Source organism: Plectropomus leopardus, chromosome 6 (assembly GCF_026936395.1).
Source record: "Plectropomus leopardus strain MGB_pleo_1.0 chromosome 6, ASM2693639v1, whole genome shotgun sequence".
In the NCBI taxonomy this organism is placed as follows: domain Eukaryota; kingdom Metazoa; phylum Chordata; class Actinopteri; order Perciformes; family Serranidae; genus Plectropomus; species Plectropomus leopardus.
The window spans coordinates 17,508,597-17,524,552 of NC_142181.1; the positions used below are offsets into that span (position 1 = coordinate 17,508,597).

Genomic DNA, 15,956 nt, shown 5'->3' on the forward strand with positions numbered 1-15,956 from the left:
TCAACTCATCAACAATTTTAATCGTATTTCAATAGATATGAAAACTTAAAAAATGACAAATGACAAAATATTTTTAATTGTTTAAAAACACATGGATCTCATATGAAATTTTTAAATCTGTGTGACGGTACAAGTAAATAAATAACTAAATTCACAAATAAAGTTTTTTTAAGAAGGAACTTAATTACAATTTTAATGTATAAAGTGTTTTCATTGATGAAACATTTTGTATTTGCTAACTCATCATGACATATAAAAGGAGCTCTTGAAAAATAAATAAATGGTGGGAAAGAAATATTGAAACAGAAACAAAGCATATAATATATATATCTTGTATATCTTGTTGGTGACAAACAGTGAATGTTTTGTAACTTGTTGCTGCGTAGAGTTTGTCATAGATCAGAGTCTGATTTGATGGTTTAAATCGCCATCAATCTAATACTTTGGCATGTACCTGCTTGTGATGATATTTCCTATTCAGGTTAATATAGCATATTTTTGGTAATGGAGTGTGAAAGAGCTCAAACAGTCAGGTCTTTACGTTAAGGAAAGGGATGCAGAACAGGTCAGATATCCGGTCAGACTCTCTGTCCCTGGATAAACCACAGGATGAAGTCCATTCAAACAGCCACGCTGCTCAAAGGTTCTGCCCGTGTTCTCGTCCTCATATTCTGCCTTTTGTCTACCAACAGTGATCACCTCTGATGTCTGATCAACAGGAGACATGACCTGCAGGCAGCTGGTTTGCATGTGGTGGTGGTCCTGCTGGGCAGAGGTAGTGGATGGGATTGTGGTGGTAACATGGGGATCAGGCACCAGACTGTCTTCCTTTAATTCCTCCCACAAGTTACCTGGGAAATATATAGGAAATAGTTGCTTCAGTTTCAGGGTCCTGTTTTTTGCCTCACTCTTACACTGTTACAACTTACTGGGACACTTAAATAAAACAGAGTGAACCCTTTTCCTGCTGTGGAAAGTCAAAATGTCTGCTGTGAAGAAGGTGTATTAGAAAATAAAGAAAAAATGGCACACAGTCATCATTGATGTCAGGGGTTGCACCTGTGATTCTTTGACATGAATATGCCTGCTGAGGTCTAATAGCAGCATAAAAACTCATAGCAACAGATTTTCGTTATTTGAAAAATAATATGCAGACTTTGTACAAAAACAAAATGATGCCACATTTTGCCATCCTACTTACAAAATGATGTAAGCAACTAGTAGCATTCTATGAACTTAAAAAAGCTAGTTGGCACAGAGTAAACAAAACTTTGATTTGACCGTGATGAGTTGTGTCATCTCTTCCTGTGCCCCAGCTGAGTGTGATGATGTGTATGTATGTTGTGGCAAACCATATCTGCCAATACTCTCGATGTACGTGGCAGTCTCCCTATTTTTAACCTTTTTTCCTGCCCTGCTCCCGATTGGAAATTTCTCTGTCTAATCTCCAGATTTCATATAGATATGACTCAAATGGGTGTTTCACAGTTTCTGTGATATGTCCAGACTGTAGGATATCTGCCATGGTACCTAGCAACTCAACCAAATGACCACGCCTGATGTGCCGTGCATCACTCTTTTGCGTCACTACGCACGTTCAAGCTCGAGTTCGGGATGGTGCCAATAGCACTGCTTTGTTGTTATTACTGCTTTGTTGTTATTACTGTTACTGTAGACTGTCGCCCTGCATCCAAAAGCACCAGACAAAGAGAGGGGGGAGAGCCGGCATCAGGGCGAGGCTGACCCGACATGGAACGAGAGCTGTTTCTGTACCGAGCCTTCTTCTGGCTAATGTCCGGTTGCAGGAGAATGAAGTGGATGAGTTGTGAATGAGGCTCACGCAGCAATGGGAGATCAGAGACTGCTCCTTCACAGAGACATGGTTAACCCCTAACATCCTTGATCAAGGTGTTGCACTGAATGGGTGAGCCTTGTTGGGAGCCGTAAGAACAATGCACTGCAGGAACTGAATGATACCATCAGCAGCAACATGTAAAACAACCAGATGGAATCTTCATAGTAGCTGATGATTTTAATCAACTCATCCCTCAACTCCTAAGATGTAGCAGGATTAAGGACAAATGTAATTTATTTTTTTTAAACTTTGTTTAAACTTTGTTTCAAAAATGACTAACAAATCTACCTTCTACCATCTATTATCCCTACCGATCTTTCTATTGAAGGTGTTCGTGGTAATGATGGCTCCTCAGTCTCTCACTGACACTCTCACAGTGTTTGCACTTGATATTTTTTGTGATGTAAATTTTAAAACATTTTACTTTGAGCTATGGATGTATGGATGCATTAAAAGTAATTTAGTTTACATTCTTGTATTTTTTGTATTAATTTGTGGTATAGGGTTATATAGGGACGCTGCAAGTAGGCCATTCCAACCAATACCCCAGAAAATCTCCTTCTTTTTCACAGCCCAGTGTTGGCAGATAGGAATAAACTGTATTGCCTCACTGTACAACAGGGTGTTGTACAGTTACATGTATTTCTATGTTACCAGTATATGGGCTCTATTGGTTTGCTTTGATGATCTCCTTGTGACACTGTGAATGTGAGATAGCTCTTGCTTTAGTTTGACCTAATTTTGTTGTTGTTGTAAAGCATTTATGATGTGATAATTAAATGTCTTGTCTTGTTATTGCATTTTTTGTGGACCCCAGGAAAAACAGTTGTGACTCTGGTAACGACTAATGGGGATCCTGTATAAAGAATAAAGAATGTGTCCTTTATCTATCTCACACAAGCTTCGCCCTCTACTGGACTCTATGGGTAATACTGACCTCCAATCAGGAGCACACATTCCTACACTGAAATTTGCATAAAGTTAGCCAAATGTGTGCTAATGATTGAAGGAGAATATTACCAACTCAGGGTAGAAGAGGGCTCCACCTGTGATAATAGAATTTGCAATATCGTAACCCTCTATACGGCACTTCTAGTTTCTTTGCACAGTAAAAATGTACTTGTTTCTTTCCTTTGCATACTATTGTCTCAACCCAACTCTCGTACCTTGTAGCTGCAGGTCAGTCAGACTGGGGTTGAGCGTGTCAATGTCATAGCTGGCATCTCCCTCCAACAGCAAGTCCTGCATGCTCCTCGAGCTGTACTCAGCTTGCAGGGCGTCATTGACAGGTGGTATCTTACCAGCCATAGGGGAGTGCAAACTTCCAGTGGCTGATGGGATGCCAGCTGCAGGCTGCCGTCCACAGGGTGGGTACAGGGCAAATGAGTTGCTGGGGTGTGCAGCAGCAGGGGGGACGTAGCAGGGCTGCTGAGGTTGAAAATGGGCATACTGTGGTCGTTGTATGGGGAGGCGGGGCGGTTGAAGGTGGGCTGTGGTGTAAGATGATGAGGCAACGCCATAGATAGGGGCCACTCTGGATAATAAAGCTGGGTTACTGTAAGGTGGCAAAGACCTGAGCCTGTCTGGTCTTTCTCCAAGTAGACGATCGAGGTCTTCTGCAGAAAAAGTGTGTATCAAATAAAGTTTGAATCAAAAGAGATGTACTAAAATACAAAACAATCATATATTGTTCAATTCATATAAATTCTTTGGTACTAACATCTTTCAATACATTTAAAGGACCGACCTGGCCTCGCCATGCTCCTACGAACACTAACGGGGTCCTTGCGACGCCACTTGTGCAGTTCCTCCTGCATTTTTTCTACCTTGGCTGGATTTAGAGCCCATAGACAGCCTTTACGGGATGAGTTTCCATTTTTGTTCTCCACCTTCTCAAAGCACTTGTTCAGGGAGAGGTTGTGACGCACGGAGTTCTTCCATCCATCAGGAGCTGACTGAAAACAGACGATTGGAAGGATGCAGAAGATGCGGGGAGGAAAAGGTTAAAGCAGCTGATGTTATAAAACCAAACAAACAATGACGAACTAAAATCAGTTGAACATTCTAATTAAACACTCCTTTTTTGCACAGACAGTTTAGCGATATCCCCACAGTTGTGGCCTTGAGCGGTCTTGAAATATAATCCCGAGTCTGGTGGAGTCCAAGACAAGACTGAGACCTTCATAAGTGGTCCAGAGACCAAACCGGTTTTGAGTACTGAAACACTGCTACCGTCATTATGCTACAGTTTCACAGAAGGTGAATCTTTTTTTTTTCTTAACTTGTTTCACACTTATGTTTTTACACTATTAATTATATCTTAACCCTTTTACATCTGTGTCGACATCAATTTTCTTGTGCTGTTTTCAGGTGCCTTTTGTAAGCACTTAAAGCTCTCAAATCAGAGAAATTTGGTTTAATTTCTTTAAATTATGTTAAAAAACCTAATGAGAAAATTGGCAGGAAATAGCCCACAAATTGCAAAGATTAGTAAAAGGTTCAGACGAAATAAAATTACCTGAAGAAGAGCTAGAGTGGGGAATTATTGGATAATCAAAAAACTAGAGAAAATGTCCAGACTACACTTATGTCTTATGAGGATAAATATATGTATTATATGAGATTTAAATATATGTATTTTTGAGCACTTTTACAGGTCATTTTCTTGTTTATTTGTATGTTTGTTTGTTTATGTGTTTTGCTCATTTTCAGATGATTTCCTTGTATCTCAGGTTTCTAAGGGTTAATGCCATTTTCCCTTGCCCTTACATTTCTTCATGTGGCCCTACAGCTCTCACCCAATGCTTTTTTTTTAGTATCAATGTGTCAGATGTTATAAATGTTGTTTTATATTGACTGCAATCTATACACAGAAACCAGAGCACCCTCCTTCCCTGCAGGCGATATTAAACAGGGATTCATTTTCCACCGTCTGCAGTGTTTAATATCTGCATTCCATAGCAAGAGTCCACTGAACTGAAATGAACTCAAAGATACTAAACAGCATTCAGAAAGACGTATCCCAAAAAACACAACTTTCGCAGTATATACCACGTATCCTCTGCCACATGAGTTCTCTGGCCCTGCAGCCTGTGCTTAATGTTACAGGCAGCTGTTTGGAAGGCAGCCATATATAAGGTGCCTTCTTGAATATGAATGGCAGCAAGTCTTTGAGCTCTTTCCAGAGGTGAGTCTCAACTAATTTGATTTGTAGATATCTAAAATCCTTTGAAGAATGTATAGTATTTGTGATGACCCAGGGTTCAATTGGAGGTCTAACCCTGCAGCTGCATCACTTTATCAATATTAAAGCACAGGGGCATGTGTTTTAATCTACCAAGCACTTTCTCAGCAGTATCAAGTAATTATGATATCTACTTGGTGTTGATTTACTGACAGTATTTGCCACATCCTCTTAAATTCCTCTTAAACAGATACAGACCATCTCTTCATTAAACTCTCTGTGCCAGTCTCATGCCTCAACAGGTTAGCACCCAGCTGGTTCAGGGCCTCCAAGCTGCAGGTTTAGCACACTGATTTTTTCAGTGTGTCATTTATCATTAGAGAGTATTTACTGTCAGCCACAACACAAATGTGGCTTGGGAGGCCTTTTATTTAAAGGATAACACTTGAAAAACCTGAGTGTAAACCCTTCAGCAAATGATCTACTAAAGGAAGACTATCATTTGATCCAGAGAGACTACTGGAGCAGAAATTTGTATGGGTTGTTAAAATGTTGTACTTCACAACCACATTTTCAGTTCTGCTTGTGCCACATAATATTTTTTTTTTGTTATCACCAGTGCAAAGTTAGCAATAACCACAGCGCTCTTTTATCTGATACAAACCATGCTGTTTACTCTCTGTCCAATCAAATAGAGCCATCACCATTAGGCATCGTCTGATTGGTCAAAATCTGCAGGCTAGTGAGTGGTTTATCAGACTAAAGCTGCAGCATCACTTGCATGAGTGCACACCAAAGTCAGAGAGGAACTGGTGCTTAAAAAAATAGCACGTCAGCCAACTGGCATTATTTTGACTACAGGTGAGATCACTTTTTACAAGCACAGGTACTGTCAAGAACTGAGTGCACATTGATATCTGTTGATTTATCACAGTTAATATCATTAATGCAGAGGTGGGGGACTTGAGTCACATGATTTGACTCGGGTCAGACTTGCTTGACTGACACTAGTAAAAGACTTGACTTCACTTTTACTGGAGGACAGATGACTTTTCTTAAAAATATTTCAGCCAGTTCTCATTCTGGACCCGTAAAGTACTGCCACTTTGACGTTGAGTGCGATGCCAAAAGCCCCCTTTCATGTCCCCATGAAACGTTGCTAGATGGTGTAAGGTGACAACGCAGCAGAACCAGTCATAGTGTTTTATGCCAGTGGACATCCAGACAGCACCTGCTGCATCATTACATGGCCAGACGGCACCTGTTGTGTCAGTAGGAAACATGGCCAGTAACAGCTTATTGTAAGTCTGACGCGAGGGGCAGTGGATGGGTCCAACAAACCCTGGGCTTTCATGCAGGAGTCTGGTGTTTACTTCCCCACTGAATGTGATGTTTTTTTCTACACCTTGAAAGGATAGTTATATGCATATCGCGTAGGTGCAAGGCTATCAAAAAACAACTTACATGAGGGAATAAGGTAACGCCTGCACACTTACTCCATGCCACACAAGTTTATTGAAGACAACGTTTCAATCCTGCTTGGATCTTCCTCAGATTAAATGACCTGACAAAGATCCAGGCAGGATTGAAACTTTTTTTTTTTTAACTTTTTTTTCCTACACCTTACGATGTGTCTTTTTCTTTAAATCCTAACCATCCATGCCAGCATGTGTTGGCTGCTATGTGTTGACATCATGTTCGTGGCATCCTGGAAATAGAAATTAGCAATACCAAGAGCATAATATAATATGTATATGCAGAAGTCCACTGCAAAGCGGCAAAATGTAACAACTTGCGATGGGAATGGGTTAAATATTTGTAATTTTTCTATTTTGTATGACCTGTTACTTGCTTGATTCTCACCACAGTAACTTGGGACTTGCTTGTGACTTGCTCATGGGCGACTTACTCTCACCTCTGCAGTATCCCAATATTCAGTAATGTTATTGCATATTTTCCTAATATTGCACAGCCCTACTTTTGCCCCTGATGAGCCTGATATTTTTTCAGTTGGTTAAGTTCAGCATATAATAGCGAAAACATTAATTGTGGTACCTTAAAATAGGGGAAGTGTTCAGTCATGAAGCTGTAAATCTCACTGACTGGCAGGCTTCCTGTTTTGCTGTTCTTCAGCGCCAAGAAGATTAAGATGCTGCAAGCGCAAAGGAAACATTTATTACATTAGCATTTATTTATAGTTACATGTAACAAAAACAAAGCACTTACATTTTAACATACCTCCACCCATATTCAGTGAATGGAAGTCACAAAACAATTCTGCATGTTGTTGCTTTAAATAAGACTACATCAATTAAGTAAACAGAAATGTAAATGTTGGCAAAAATATGTTGATGCAGTGTTACCTGTATGAGTAAATGGGCTTGGGGAAGAGGGACTGTGTAGTGCTCTCCTGGTGTGACTGAGTGGAGGGACTTTGGAGAGAATATTTTGAACCATTGGACTGATCATTATTAGGATACAGTCTGGATGGGACCTGTAGAGGACACATACATACAAATCATGCCCTAAAAAACCCACTAAAATACACACTAAGTCTTTTTTTTAGGTACTATTTCTGCCATTTTCTTTAAATTTGTTTCTGTTGAGTCATATGTATTGTCCACTGCTTTTAAACCAGATTAGGTGGTATTGTCTTGGCTTGTGTAAATTATTGTAATATCCTCAAAACATAAAGGTAAACCTATGAATCTCTCACTCCCCTATTTAATAAATCACTACATACATCCTATCATCTACAGCAATGGGCTGACTACAAGACAATCGGCCCCTGGGCAGAGACAAGCAAAAGGCCCTACCACCTCTTCTACATCAGCTGTTTAGCTTCTTTTTGTTGTTTCTTAGTGTCTCTGTTTGTTGCCTCTTTTCCAGTCATTTCAAATCTCTTTGTAGTCGCTCTCTGTCTCTTTGTAGTAATTCTGAGTTTCTTTGTAGTTGCTTTGTGATATTTGCGGTAAATTTTTGGTTCTTTGTACTCATTTTAAATCTCTTTTTAGTTACTTTGTAGTTACTTTGCATTTCTTGTAGTCATTTTGTGTCTCTGATTATTCTGCCCTTTTTTATGGTCACTGTAAGTCTCTTTGTGTATCTTTGCAGCTGTTTTGCATCTCTTTGTTGTAATTTTATGTCTTTTTGGTCTGTTTTTGTCTTTTTGTAGTCATTTTGAGTCTCTTCCTAGTCAGTTTGTGTTAATCTGAGTGACATTTTGTAGGTGAAGACCAGAGGCCCCTGACACTTGAGTTGAGTATTTCATCCATATCTACAGCGTTCCTCAATGGTTTAACTGACACACTCACTCACCTGCTGTAGAGGGCTTGATGAGCTGTAGGGTGGATAGCTTTGAGACATGAAACAGGAGGACTCTGCTGGTACAGTTGGTACATCTTGGTACGAACTCTGCAAAAAATTAGAAAATAAAAAGAATTGCTTAGAGAAGCCAACTTGTATTAAGCATGTGCAAGTGTGCAATTTGTCATATGGATTTCTGCCTGAAATATGAAAAAATTGACTTATTTGACACCTTTAAACCTGCAATAACTCAATATTCAACTGGACACTTACACCTCGCCCACACGTCCATGGGTATTTTTGGGAACGCATGTTTTCCTTCTCCGTATACAAAAAAAAAAATCCCTGTCCACACTTAAAAATGATCTCCACATCTAAAGAAACAGTTGTAGATAGAAGGCATTTTATATGAAAAATTTCCAGGACCACATGGCTATAATGCAGGAGCTGCACAACTTCACAAATGAGTGGATTTGCGCTTATAAATGTGGAAATAGGCCACAGAACTCATAACAGCAGGCAGGCCTGCAAAAGCGTCACAGTAACAACTCTGCGCGTGAACACCGCAAGCATGCAACACGCTGCAGTACGGTGAGGTTGCAATCACACACTGCTGCCAAAAACAACTATGTACGTGTGGACGAGGTGTTAGAGGCTGCGTAAGTTTAAACACACACACTATGTGAGCAGTGACAGTTAACTAAATGAGAACAGTTATCTGCAGGACAACTAAAAAATAAGCTGAAATTCACTTTAAAGCTCCATAAGACCAATAAGAGCAGGATTCAGGTGAAAATCCTCTGAAGGTTGAGGAATAAAGTGAAGTGTACACATTTCTGGTCAGCTGCTCTATCAATTCAAGCCCTTTTTATCGATTTTTCAAGTCACCTTTCTGATAACAACTTGTTTTGGATTGGACAAACTGAAATAATAGGTGAGGATAAAATGAGTGTACCATAAATCTAGAAACCTGAATGCTGCCGTTGTACTGCTCCCAGGCTGTTGGCGTCTCGCTGGTCGAGCTGTGTGAATGAGTGTCAGGGCTGCACACCTCCTGCACACAGCTGAACGAAGACTGTTGGAAGCAACCTGCAGTAGCGCCTGCTATATCGCTGAACTGTCGACGGTACGGATGGAAATGGTTGGGGTTGACGGGCCCTGGTCCTGATGCTGATCCTGACCCTGAACTGATGGTCCCATCATGGCTGTGCCTTCTGTTCACAGATCCTGTCCTCATGCTGACGATGTCACTCTCTTGCTGGATGAAGTAGATGTCCCTTTGGCACTCTCTAGTCTGTTGTGTCATCATCATTACAATTGATACAAATTATAAAAACTGAGAATAACAATCTGTACTAACTGATGACTGACTCATCAGGGCTAGGTTCAATGTGGAAATCTTTTCTCCACTCCCATTTCTGGACCAAGAGGTTGCCAAGATGCCTACTGCTTACTGAGAATCCCCTGAGGCCATTATGAGGAAATTTCTTCCCTAAACAGACCACAGAGAACTGTTACATCTGGGACAGGAGAACATTTCATTTTTATTGTATTTCTTCCAATAGCTTGTTTGCAGTCATGTGGATCTAATAAAACACGAAATTCAGCTTGAGGGCAGGAAGTCAACAGCAACTATGGCAGAGATAGAGGAAGGTCTGTACTGCACCAGCTTAGACGCTATTACAAGAGGAAAAATCATTCAACACAGTTGCTCTCAACGCTGATGTTACATTTTTTTACGTTACTAGGTGAACTACTCTAAAAGGTCATGTGAAACGCCTCTAAAGACGCGGATCAACGCAAAGGAAGACGGAGAAGTCTTATTTATTTTCTTATTCATGTTAATCTGTCCTTTGTGTAACATTAAGCTGTTAACTGCAATCTAAGGGTTAGTGGTGTTGCTTTTAGTTTTTGTTTTTGTTTTGTGATTAATAAACAATTGTCTATTCTATTCTGTTCTATTGTTGTTCAATTATAGAGGTACAAACTCCAATCAATAAATCCAATAAATCCAAATAAATCAAAGAAACAACCAAACTTCAGTGTTACATAGTAAAAGAATAGTTAACTATAAGCTAAAGTTACATAAACAAAGCCACAAAAGGCAAGTTACCTATGACAAAGTGGTCACTGCACACACAGGCATTATCTGTTATCATATATTAACCATAAACAACACAAAACATCAGCATAATGAGAGTTTGCTAGTCTGCTTCTACAGTAGAAAATCAATTCCTGCCCTCCGTTTGTATTTCGCACAACAGCCTCGGAGGGAAGTGACGTCGAGTGCAAACAAGCTACAAGACAAAAGGGTAGTTTTATATTACAGCAGCCGGGTTAGCTTAGCTTAGCAAGACTGAAAGACTGAAACCAAAGGGAAAAGGCTTCCAGCACAAATCCCTGTTTCCGGCTGAGAGATAGTGTTGCACACAATCATTTTAACACTTTGTTTTTTTGTGCAGATAAAAAAAAAAAAACATGACATGTTAATTTTTAGCTTTGAGAGTGCTGTCTTCAAGTGCTGCCTACAAGTGGTGTCTTCTTGTTTATATGACAGTAAGATCTTTATTCCATTAAAGATTTGATGTTTCAAACTGTGCGTTCCTCAGTTTAATTAATTTACCTGTAAAAAAAGAAATAAAGATGTATAGTGGGTTAAAACAGCTGTCGTTGGAAAGCCAGCCAGTCATAACTGTTGTTTTTTTTTTTTATTCTTAGTGTTTCTCATAAGAAGCTGTTTGGAGTTAAACAGAAAGGCCTGAGGCAGCTCAGTACCTGTGATTCTACCAACTGCTGGCAGGACGTCCCACGGGATTCACAGGTGTACAGTCTGGCCTGAAGGGTTGATGTTAGAGACTTGCCAATGCTGTTTGAAAATGTCAGGGACTCTGACAGTCTGCACCAAAATCTGCTCCTGAGAAGAGATGAAAACAAGCTAAAATTCATATGGGAGAGAGAAAAACTGTAAGCAACCTCCAGTTAGTCGGTGGTGTTTTCTGGCCTTACGGGGATCTGCATAATTTGCAATGGATGACAATTTTCAGTTATTAGATATGTTGGCTGAATCAGTTTAAGTTAAAGGTCACACAACTGTAAAAAATCTGTCTGTTTTCTTGTTTTGTTTTTTAATTAAAATGAATTGATGTGTACCCTGTGTTAATTAAATAGCTAATACAACTAAATCACTTCAGCTTAATTACTGTAAGTAAATCCACTCTTTTTTCCTTGTTTTTCTTCTTTTTTTTTGTTTATGCAACACAATTTTCCATTTTTTACTTGTTTGTTTTGCCTTAAATTATGTATTTTTTTTATTGTTAGGTTTTACATAAAAACGTATGTTCCGGGAATGAATAACAGAAAAATTCATTTTTACTTTCCTAAAGAAATTGGCAACAATTTGCAGGGCTGAACTTTTATGTAGCTAATCCATTTACATTTTATTAAGGCTTAAAATGTCACATAATTCATGGCATGGCCGCTGTCTGCAAAGTGTCACCATACTTTGAGTTAGATCTTACCTTTTGTCCTAACATAGTCACTTATGCCTCCAAAAATCAAAGATGGTGAAGGCCAAAATGCCAAACTCAAGGCTTTAAAATGGAAGTCCTCAAACCAGTGAGTGACATCACATTGGCAATGTCGATTTACTGGCACCATATTTACCACAGCAGACATGCCAAAACATCAAACTGTTCCTTTGAATTTTGGAATCACATCAGAAAGGAAAACGCAAAAAAAAAAAAAAAAAAGAAGCTGTTCGTTTAAGTTATGTAACTGTTGTTACATGACAGGAAGCATATCCCAAGTGTTTTGACAAAGCACCTCTTGTCATCGATCCTTTGAGATTATATCTACTGAGTCCTTACTGTTCTGGAAATCTGTGAGATACACTATACTGTGTCCTCTGACAGTTCACTTTCAGTGCCAGTTTGACATTAGCAGATATACATGGACATGGGGGCTATCCGGCTGAGTGTAAATAAGTGTCATCTGATCCCAGCGGAGGTGACGGACACGTGGCCCCAGTTCCAGTAAAGGTAACTTCAACCCTCCGACATAAACCAAGCTCATTAAAACTGCCAACAAACCATGGCTGTCACGTAAAGCCAAATAATGCTGAGGCAGAGAAAATCATCTGTGTGTGTGTGTGTGTGTGTGTGTGTGTGTGTGTGTGTGTGTGTGTGTGTGTGATGGAGAGAGAGAGAGAGAGGGAGAGAGAGAGAGAGAGAAGTAGCAATCGTAGCTCTTTCTGTTCACATCAAAGGAGGCTAAAGTGTCAAGGTGAAAGTTGAGAGATTGCCTTTTAACCACTGTGGCAACAAATCCTCTCATCTGCTTGACAGACACGCTGCCACCAGCCAGAACGGATGCACTTACAGAAAGAGAAACTCCAGCAATGGTGTGTGAATGTGTGTGTGTGTATGCCACGTTCTCACTGTTGAGATCACTAAAAGAAACTGAGCAGTGAGCAAATCTTTTTGGCTGTTTTAGTCCCTGAGATGACCCATTTATGTACAGGTTCAATAAGTGCAGATGTAGTCTCAGTTTGTGTGCCTCTCAGGTGTAGATTTCAAGGGGGACGCAGGGGGCACATCGCCTATTGTAAAGTAGCGGAGAACTTTTATTTTTTGAAATTTAAGACATTTATGCTATAAAATGTTGCAGAAAGGCACAAATTGATGCTTGAAAATTTACCAGAATGCAGGATATTAAGTTTTTGATGCTTGAAATCTCCTGGGGGAGGATGCCAACCCCCCTCCTGCCATGTTGAAACAAAACTTATGACCTTGGTTGGCACTGTATTTGACTTATAGAGCTAGGCATAGGCTTTTCCCTGAGAAGACAAAACAACATCACCCAGTCATTTAGTAACATTTAGTGTTGTTCTTAGGGTATTTCCAGAAACCTCAAAAACTCTTCTAACCATTTGTATAAATAAACATTAAATCTGCTGCACAATAAAAAATATTAACTTCTTTACCAATTCAACACTGCATCTTTATATTAATTCAAACAAAGATGACATACTTGACATTTCTCCTTTTCAAATTGCACAACTTAAACCAAAATTTGAAAGAAAATATTATTAGCAGTATTAATGAAAATCAAGCATTTGTAACTTGAAATATCCTGGATATAGGAAATGCTTTCATAACTTGGAAAACTGGTTAACAAAAAGGACTCTAGAAACACCATTAAAAACAGTGGAAGGTATTGTTAAACAACCCTACAAATTTCACTGAGTATTAATTTTTTAGAAATTGTGATGCATAGATCTGAATGTAATGCATGAGTGTGAAACAATTAATGGTTCAAGTATTTGTATTTGTGTCTTCTTATAATATAAAGCCTGACTGAACATGAATAGTGCCGTTGGTGCAGTATTACGATTGCCCTTTATCCTCAGTTGGCAGGGCGGTTAGACGTGCCCAGTTTGCATTCTTTTGTAACAACTGTGAGATGTTACTGACAATTAGTAATACCAGTAACATGGTTAAAACCCTAATTATATGACATGATATAACACAATGACCTCTCCTCTTTTTCACCTCCTCGGCTTTAGGCCAGTAACGTGATGGGCTCCTAATATACAAATCTTGTGGTTTGTTTTTACAAGTATGTATATGAATCCCTGCAATTACTACCAACACTTCAGATGGCAGCCATTCTGTAGTTACTACAGTTTAAGTGTTTGATATTTTATAAAAAAAAAAAAAAAAATAGCAATTGTTTGTTTTGGGGTTTATTTTTTTTTTTTTTACAATAAGAAGGCTTCTAAAGTTGAAGAACATATAGAAATATAAAGAATATATAAAAAATTAGAAGGTATCACAACACTGTAAAACCTAATCTTGACTATTCAGTTACTTGAAAAATGAGAACCTGTCCTTTAAATTGTTACATGCACCAGCAACATTTCTTTGCGCTTCAGCAAGGCTGTTCAAAGAAGGCCGGGGTCAGTCTTTGACCCCATGGGAACTACTGGGTTCAACACATGTGCAATGTAGCTGGAGCTGTTAAATTGGAGGGTTACAGCAGAAAGCGCTAGAAATACAATGATGGTTTCCGCTCAGGGTTAACCCCGCCTGATAGAATATTTGGGAACAACATGGCGGCCAGTATACAATTTAACATTTTTATATTGTAAGTATTTCTTTACAGCAGTACAAGTACCTTTTCAGTAAATGCGGAGTTGTAACTCTCACCCCTTTATTGTATAAATTATATTCCGACCCAAGGCCGACTGCTGATGTCTCAGTGTAACGAATCAATCATCTCCACATCCTGTGATAGTCCGCCAGCCAAAGAGCCTTTAGACTAGAGCAGATTTTTCTGCACATGTGTTATAGCCCAATGATATGATGTGATATGCCACAGTGACTTTTCCTCCTTTTATTCTCTTCGCCTTTGCCCAGAAATGTGATGGCTTCTTACTATGCAAATCTCATGCTTTGTTTTATTTACATGAATCTGTACAATTACTGACAACACCTCAGATAGCAGCCAGCATGCTGCAGGCACTACTGTAAAACTGTTGATTTTATTTTTAAAGAACAGGGGTGAAAAAGTTATTTCAACACTGTAAAATCTTATCACTGAGCAAAATAAGAAACAACAAAGGATTATTAATATATTATTCTAATATACTAGGCCAAAAGGTCTTTTTATTTTGTATTGATTTATTTTTCTTTGCAGGATTTTTAATGCATCCGTTGTTACTATGTACATTTACTTACAATTTTGAGTTATGTGCATCTTACTTCAGTATTACAATTTTTATCTGCTTCACTACATTTCAGGAGGGATTGTTTATTTTATAGTACTATTACTGTACTGGCCTGTTTATTTCACAGCTATAGTTATTACCAACATTAGTGATACATATCTTACATTCAAAACATTGTTTTATTAATTTTACACACAAAATGTTCTTAGAGTTACTTTAAAATGTAACTATAGATTTTCTTGGGACAAAATCCACAGTCCTTGTTTGGTGCAAATATATATTCAAAACTAATAAGAGCACATCATGACGGGATCTTGGACGTCCAGAATAAACAGGAGGATTAATTACAGCAAGTAAAACCTGTTTCAGTGTTCATATGGGCACCTGACTGTTCAGTTACAAAAGATTTGACAAATGTGAACCCTTTAAACTGTGACATCAACGTTTTCTGGCCTCTGGCCATTAACGTTATAAGCTCTCTATATGCAAATCATGTCACTTGTTTTTATGCCTCCACTCTGGCGATGGCTGAGGCTGAAGGCATTATGTTTTCGAATGTACATCTGTATGTCTGTACATCCATCCTATTCTTGTGAACACAATATTTCACAAATAACATGTAGGAATTTGTTCAAATTTGGCACAAACATCCAGTTGGACTGAACAATGAAGTGATTTGGTGGTCAAAGGTCTCATTTTTGTGAACACAACATCTCAAGAATAGCTTGAGGGAATATCTTCAAATATGGCTCAAGCATTCACAAGGATTAAAATATGAACTGATTAGATCCTGGTGTTCGAAGGTCAAAGGTCACTGTGACCTCACAGAACATGTTTTTGGCTATAACTCAAGAATAATTTGTAAATCATGACACAGTTTCACA

The 15,956-nt window shown here is 38.9% G+C and overlaps 1 protein-coding gene across 4 annotated transcripts in view; it reads right to left on the bottom strand.

Moving 5' to 3' along the window:
* Positions 1 to 15,956, bottom strand: part of foxn1 (forkhead box N1) — a 27,503-nt gene continuing 11,547 nt past the window's right edge. For 2 of the 4 annotated variants that reach the window (XM_088078895.1, XM_088078891.1), the window contains 8 exons: positions 11,121 to 11,259; positions 9,301 to 9,639; positions 8,358 to 8,453; positions 7,403 to 7,533; positions 7,095 to 7,191; positions 3,603 to 3,810; positions 3,022 to 3,471; positions 1 to 851 (listed from right to left, as the gene is read on the bottom strand). In XM_088078895.1, the coding sequence (XP_087935021.1) occupies positions 538 to 851; positions 3,022 to 3,471; positions 3,603 to 3,810; positions 7,095 to 7,191; positions 7,403 to 7,533; positions 8,358 to 8,453; positions 9,301 to 9,582 (1,578 nt within the window). In that variant the 5' untranslated portion in view covers positions 9,583 to 9,639; positions 11,121 to 11,259 and the 3' untranslated portion in view covers positions 1 to 537. Of the gene's footprint in view, positions 852 to 3,021; positions 3,472 to 3,602; positions 3,811 to 7,094; positions 7,192 to 7,402; positions 7,534 to 8,357; positions 8,454 to 9,300; positions 10,952 to 11,120; positions 11,260 to 15,956 lie in introns of those variants that run through there. The other 2 variants (XM_088078893.1, XM_088078894.1) reach the window with 2 other exon arrangements.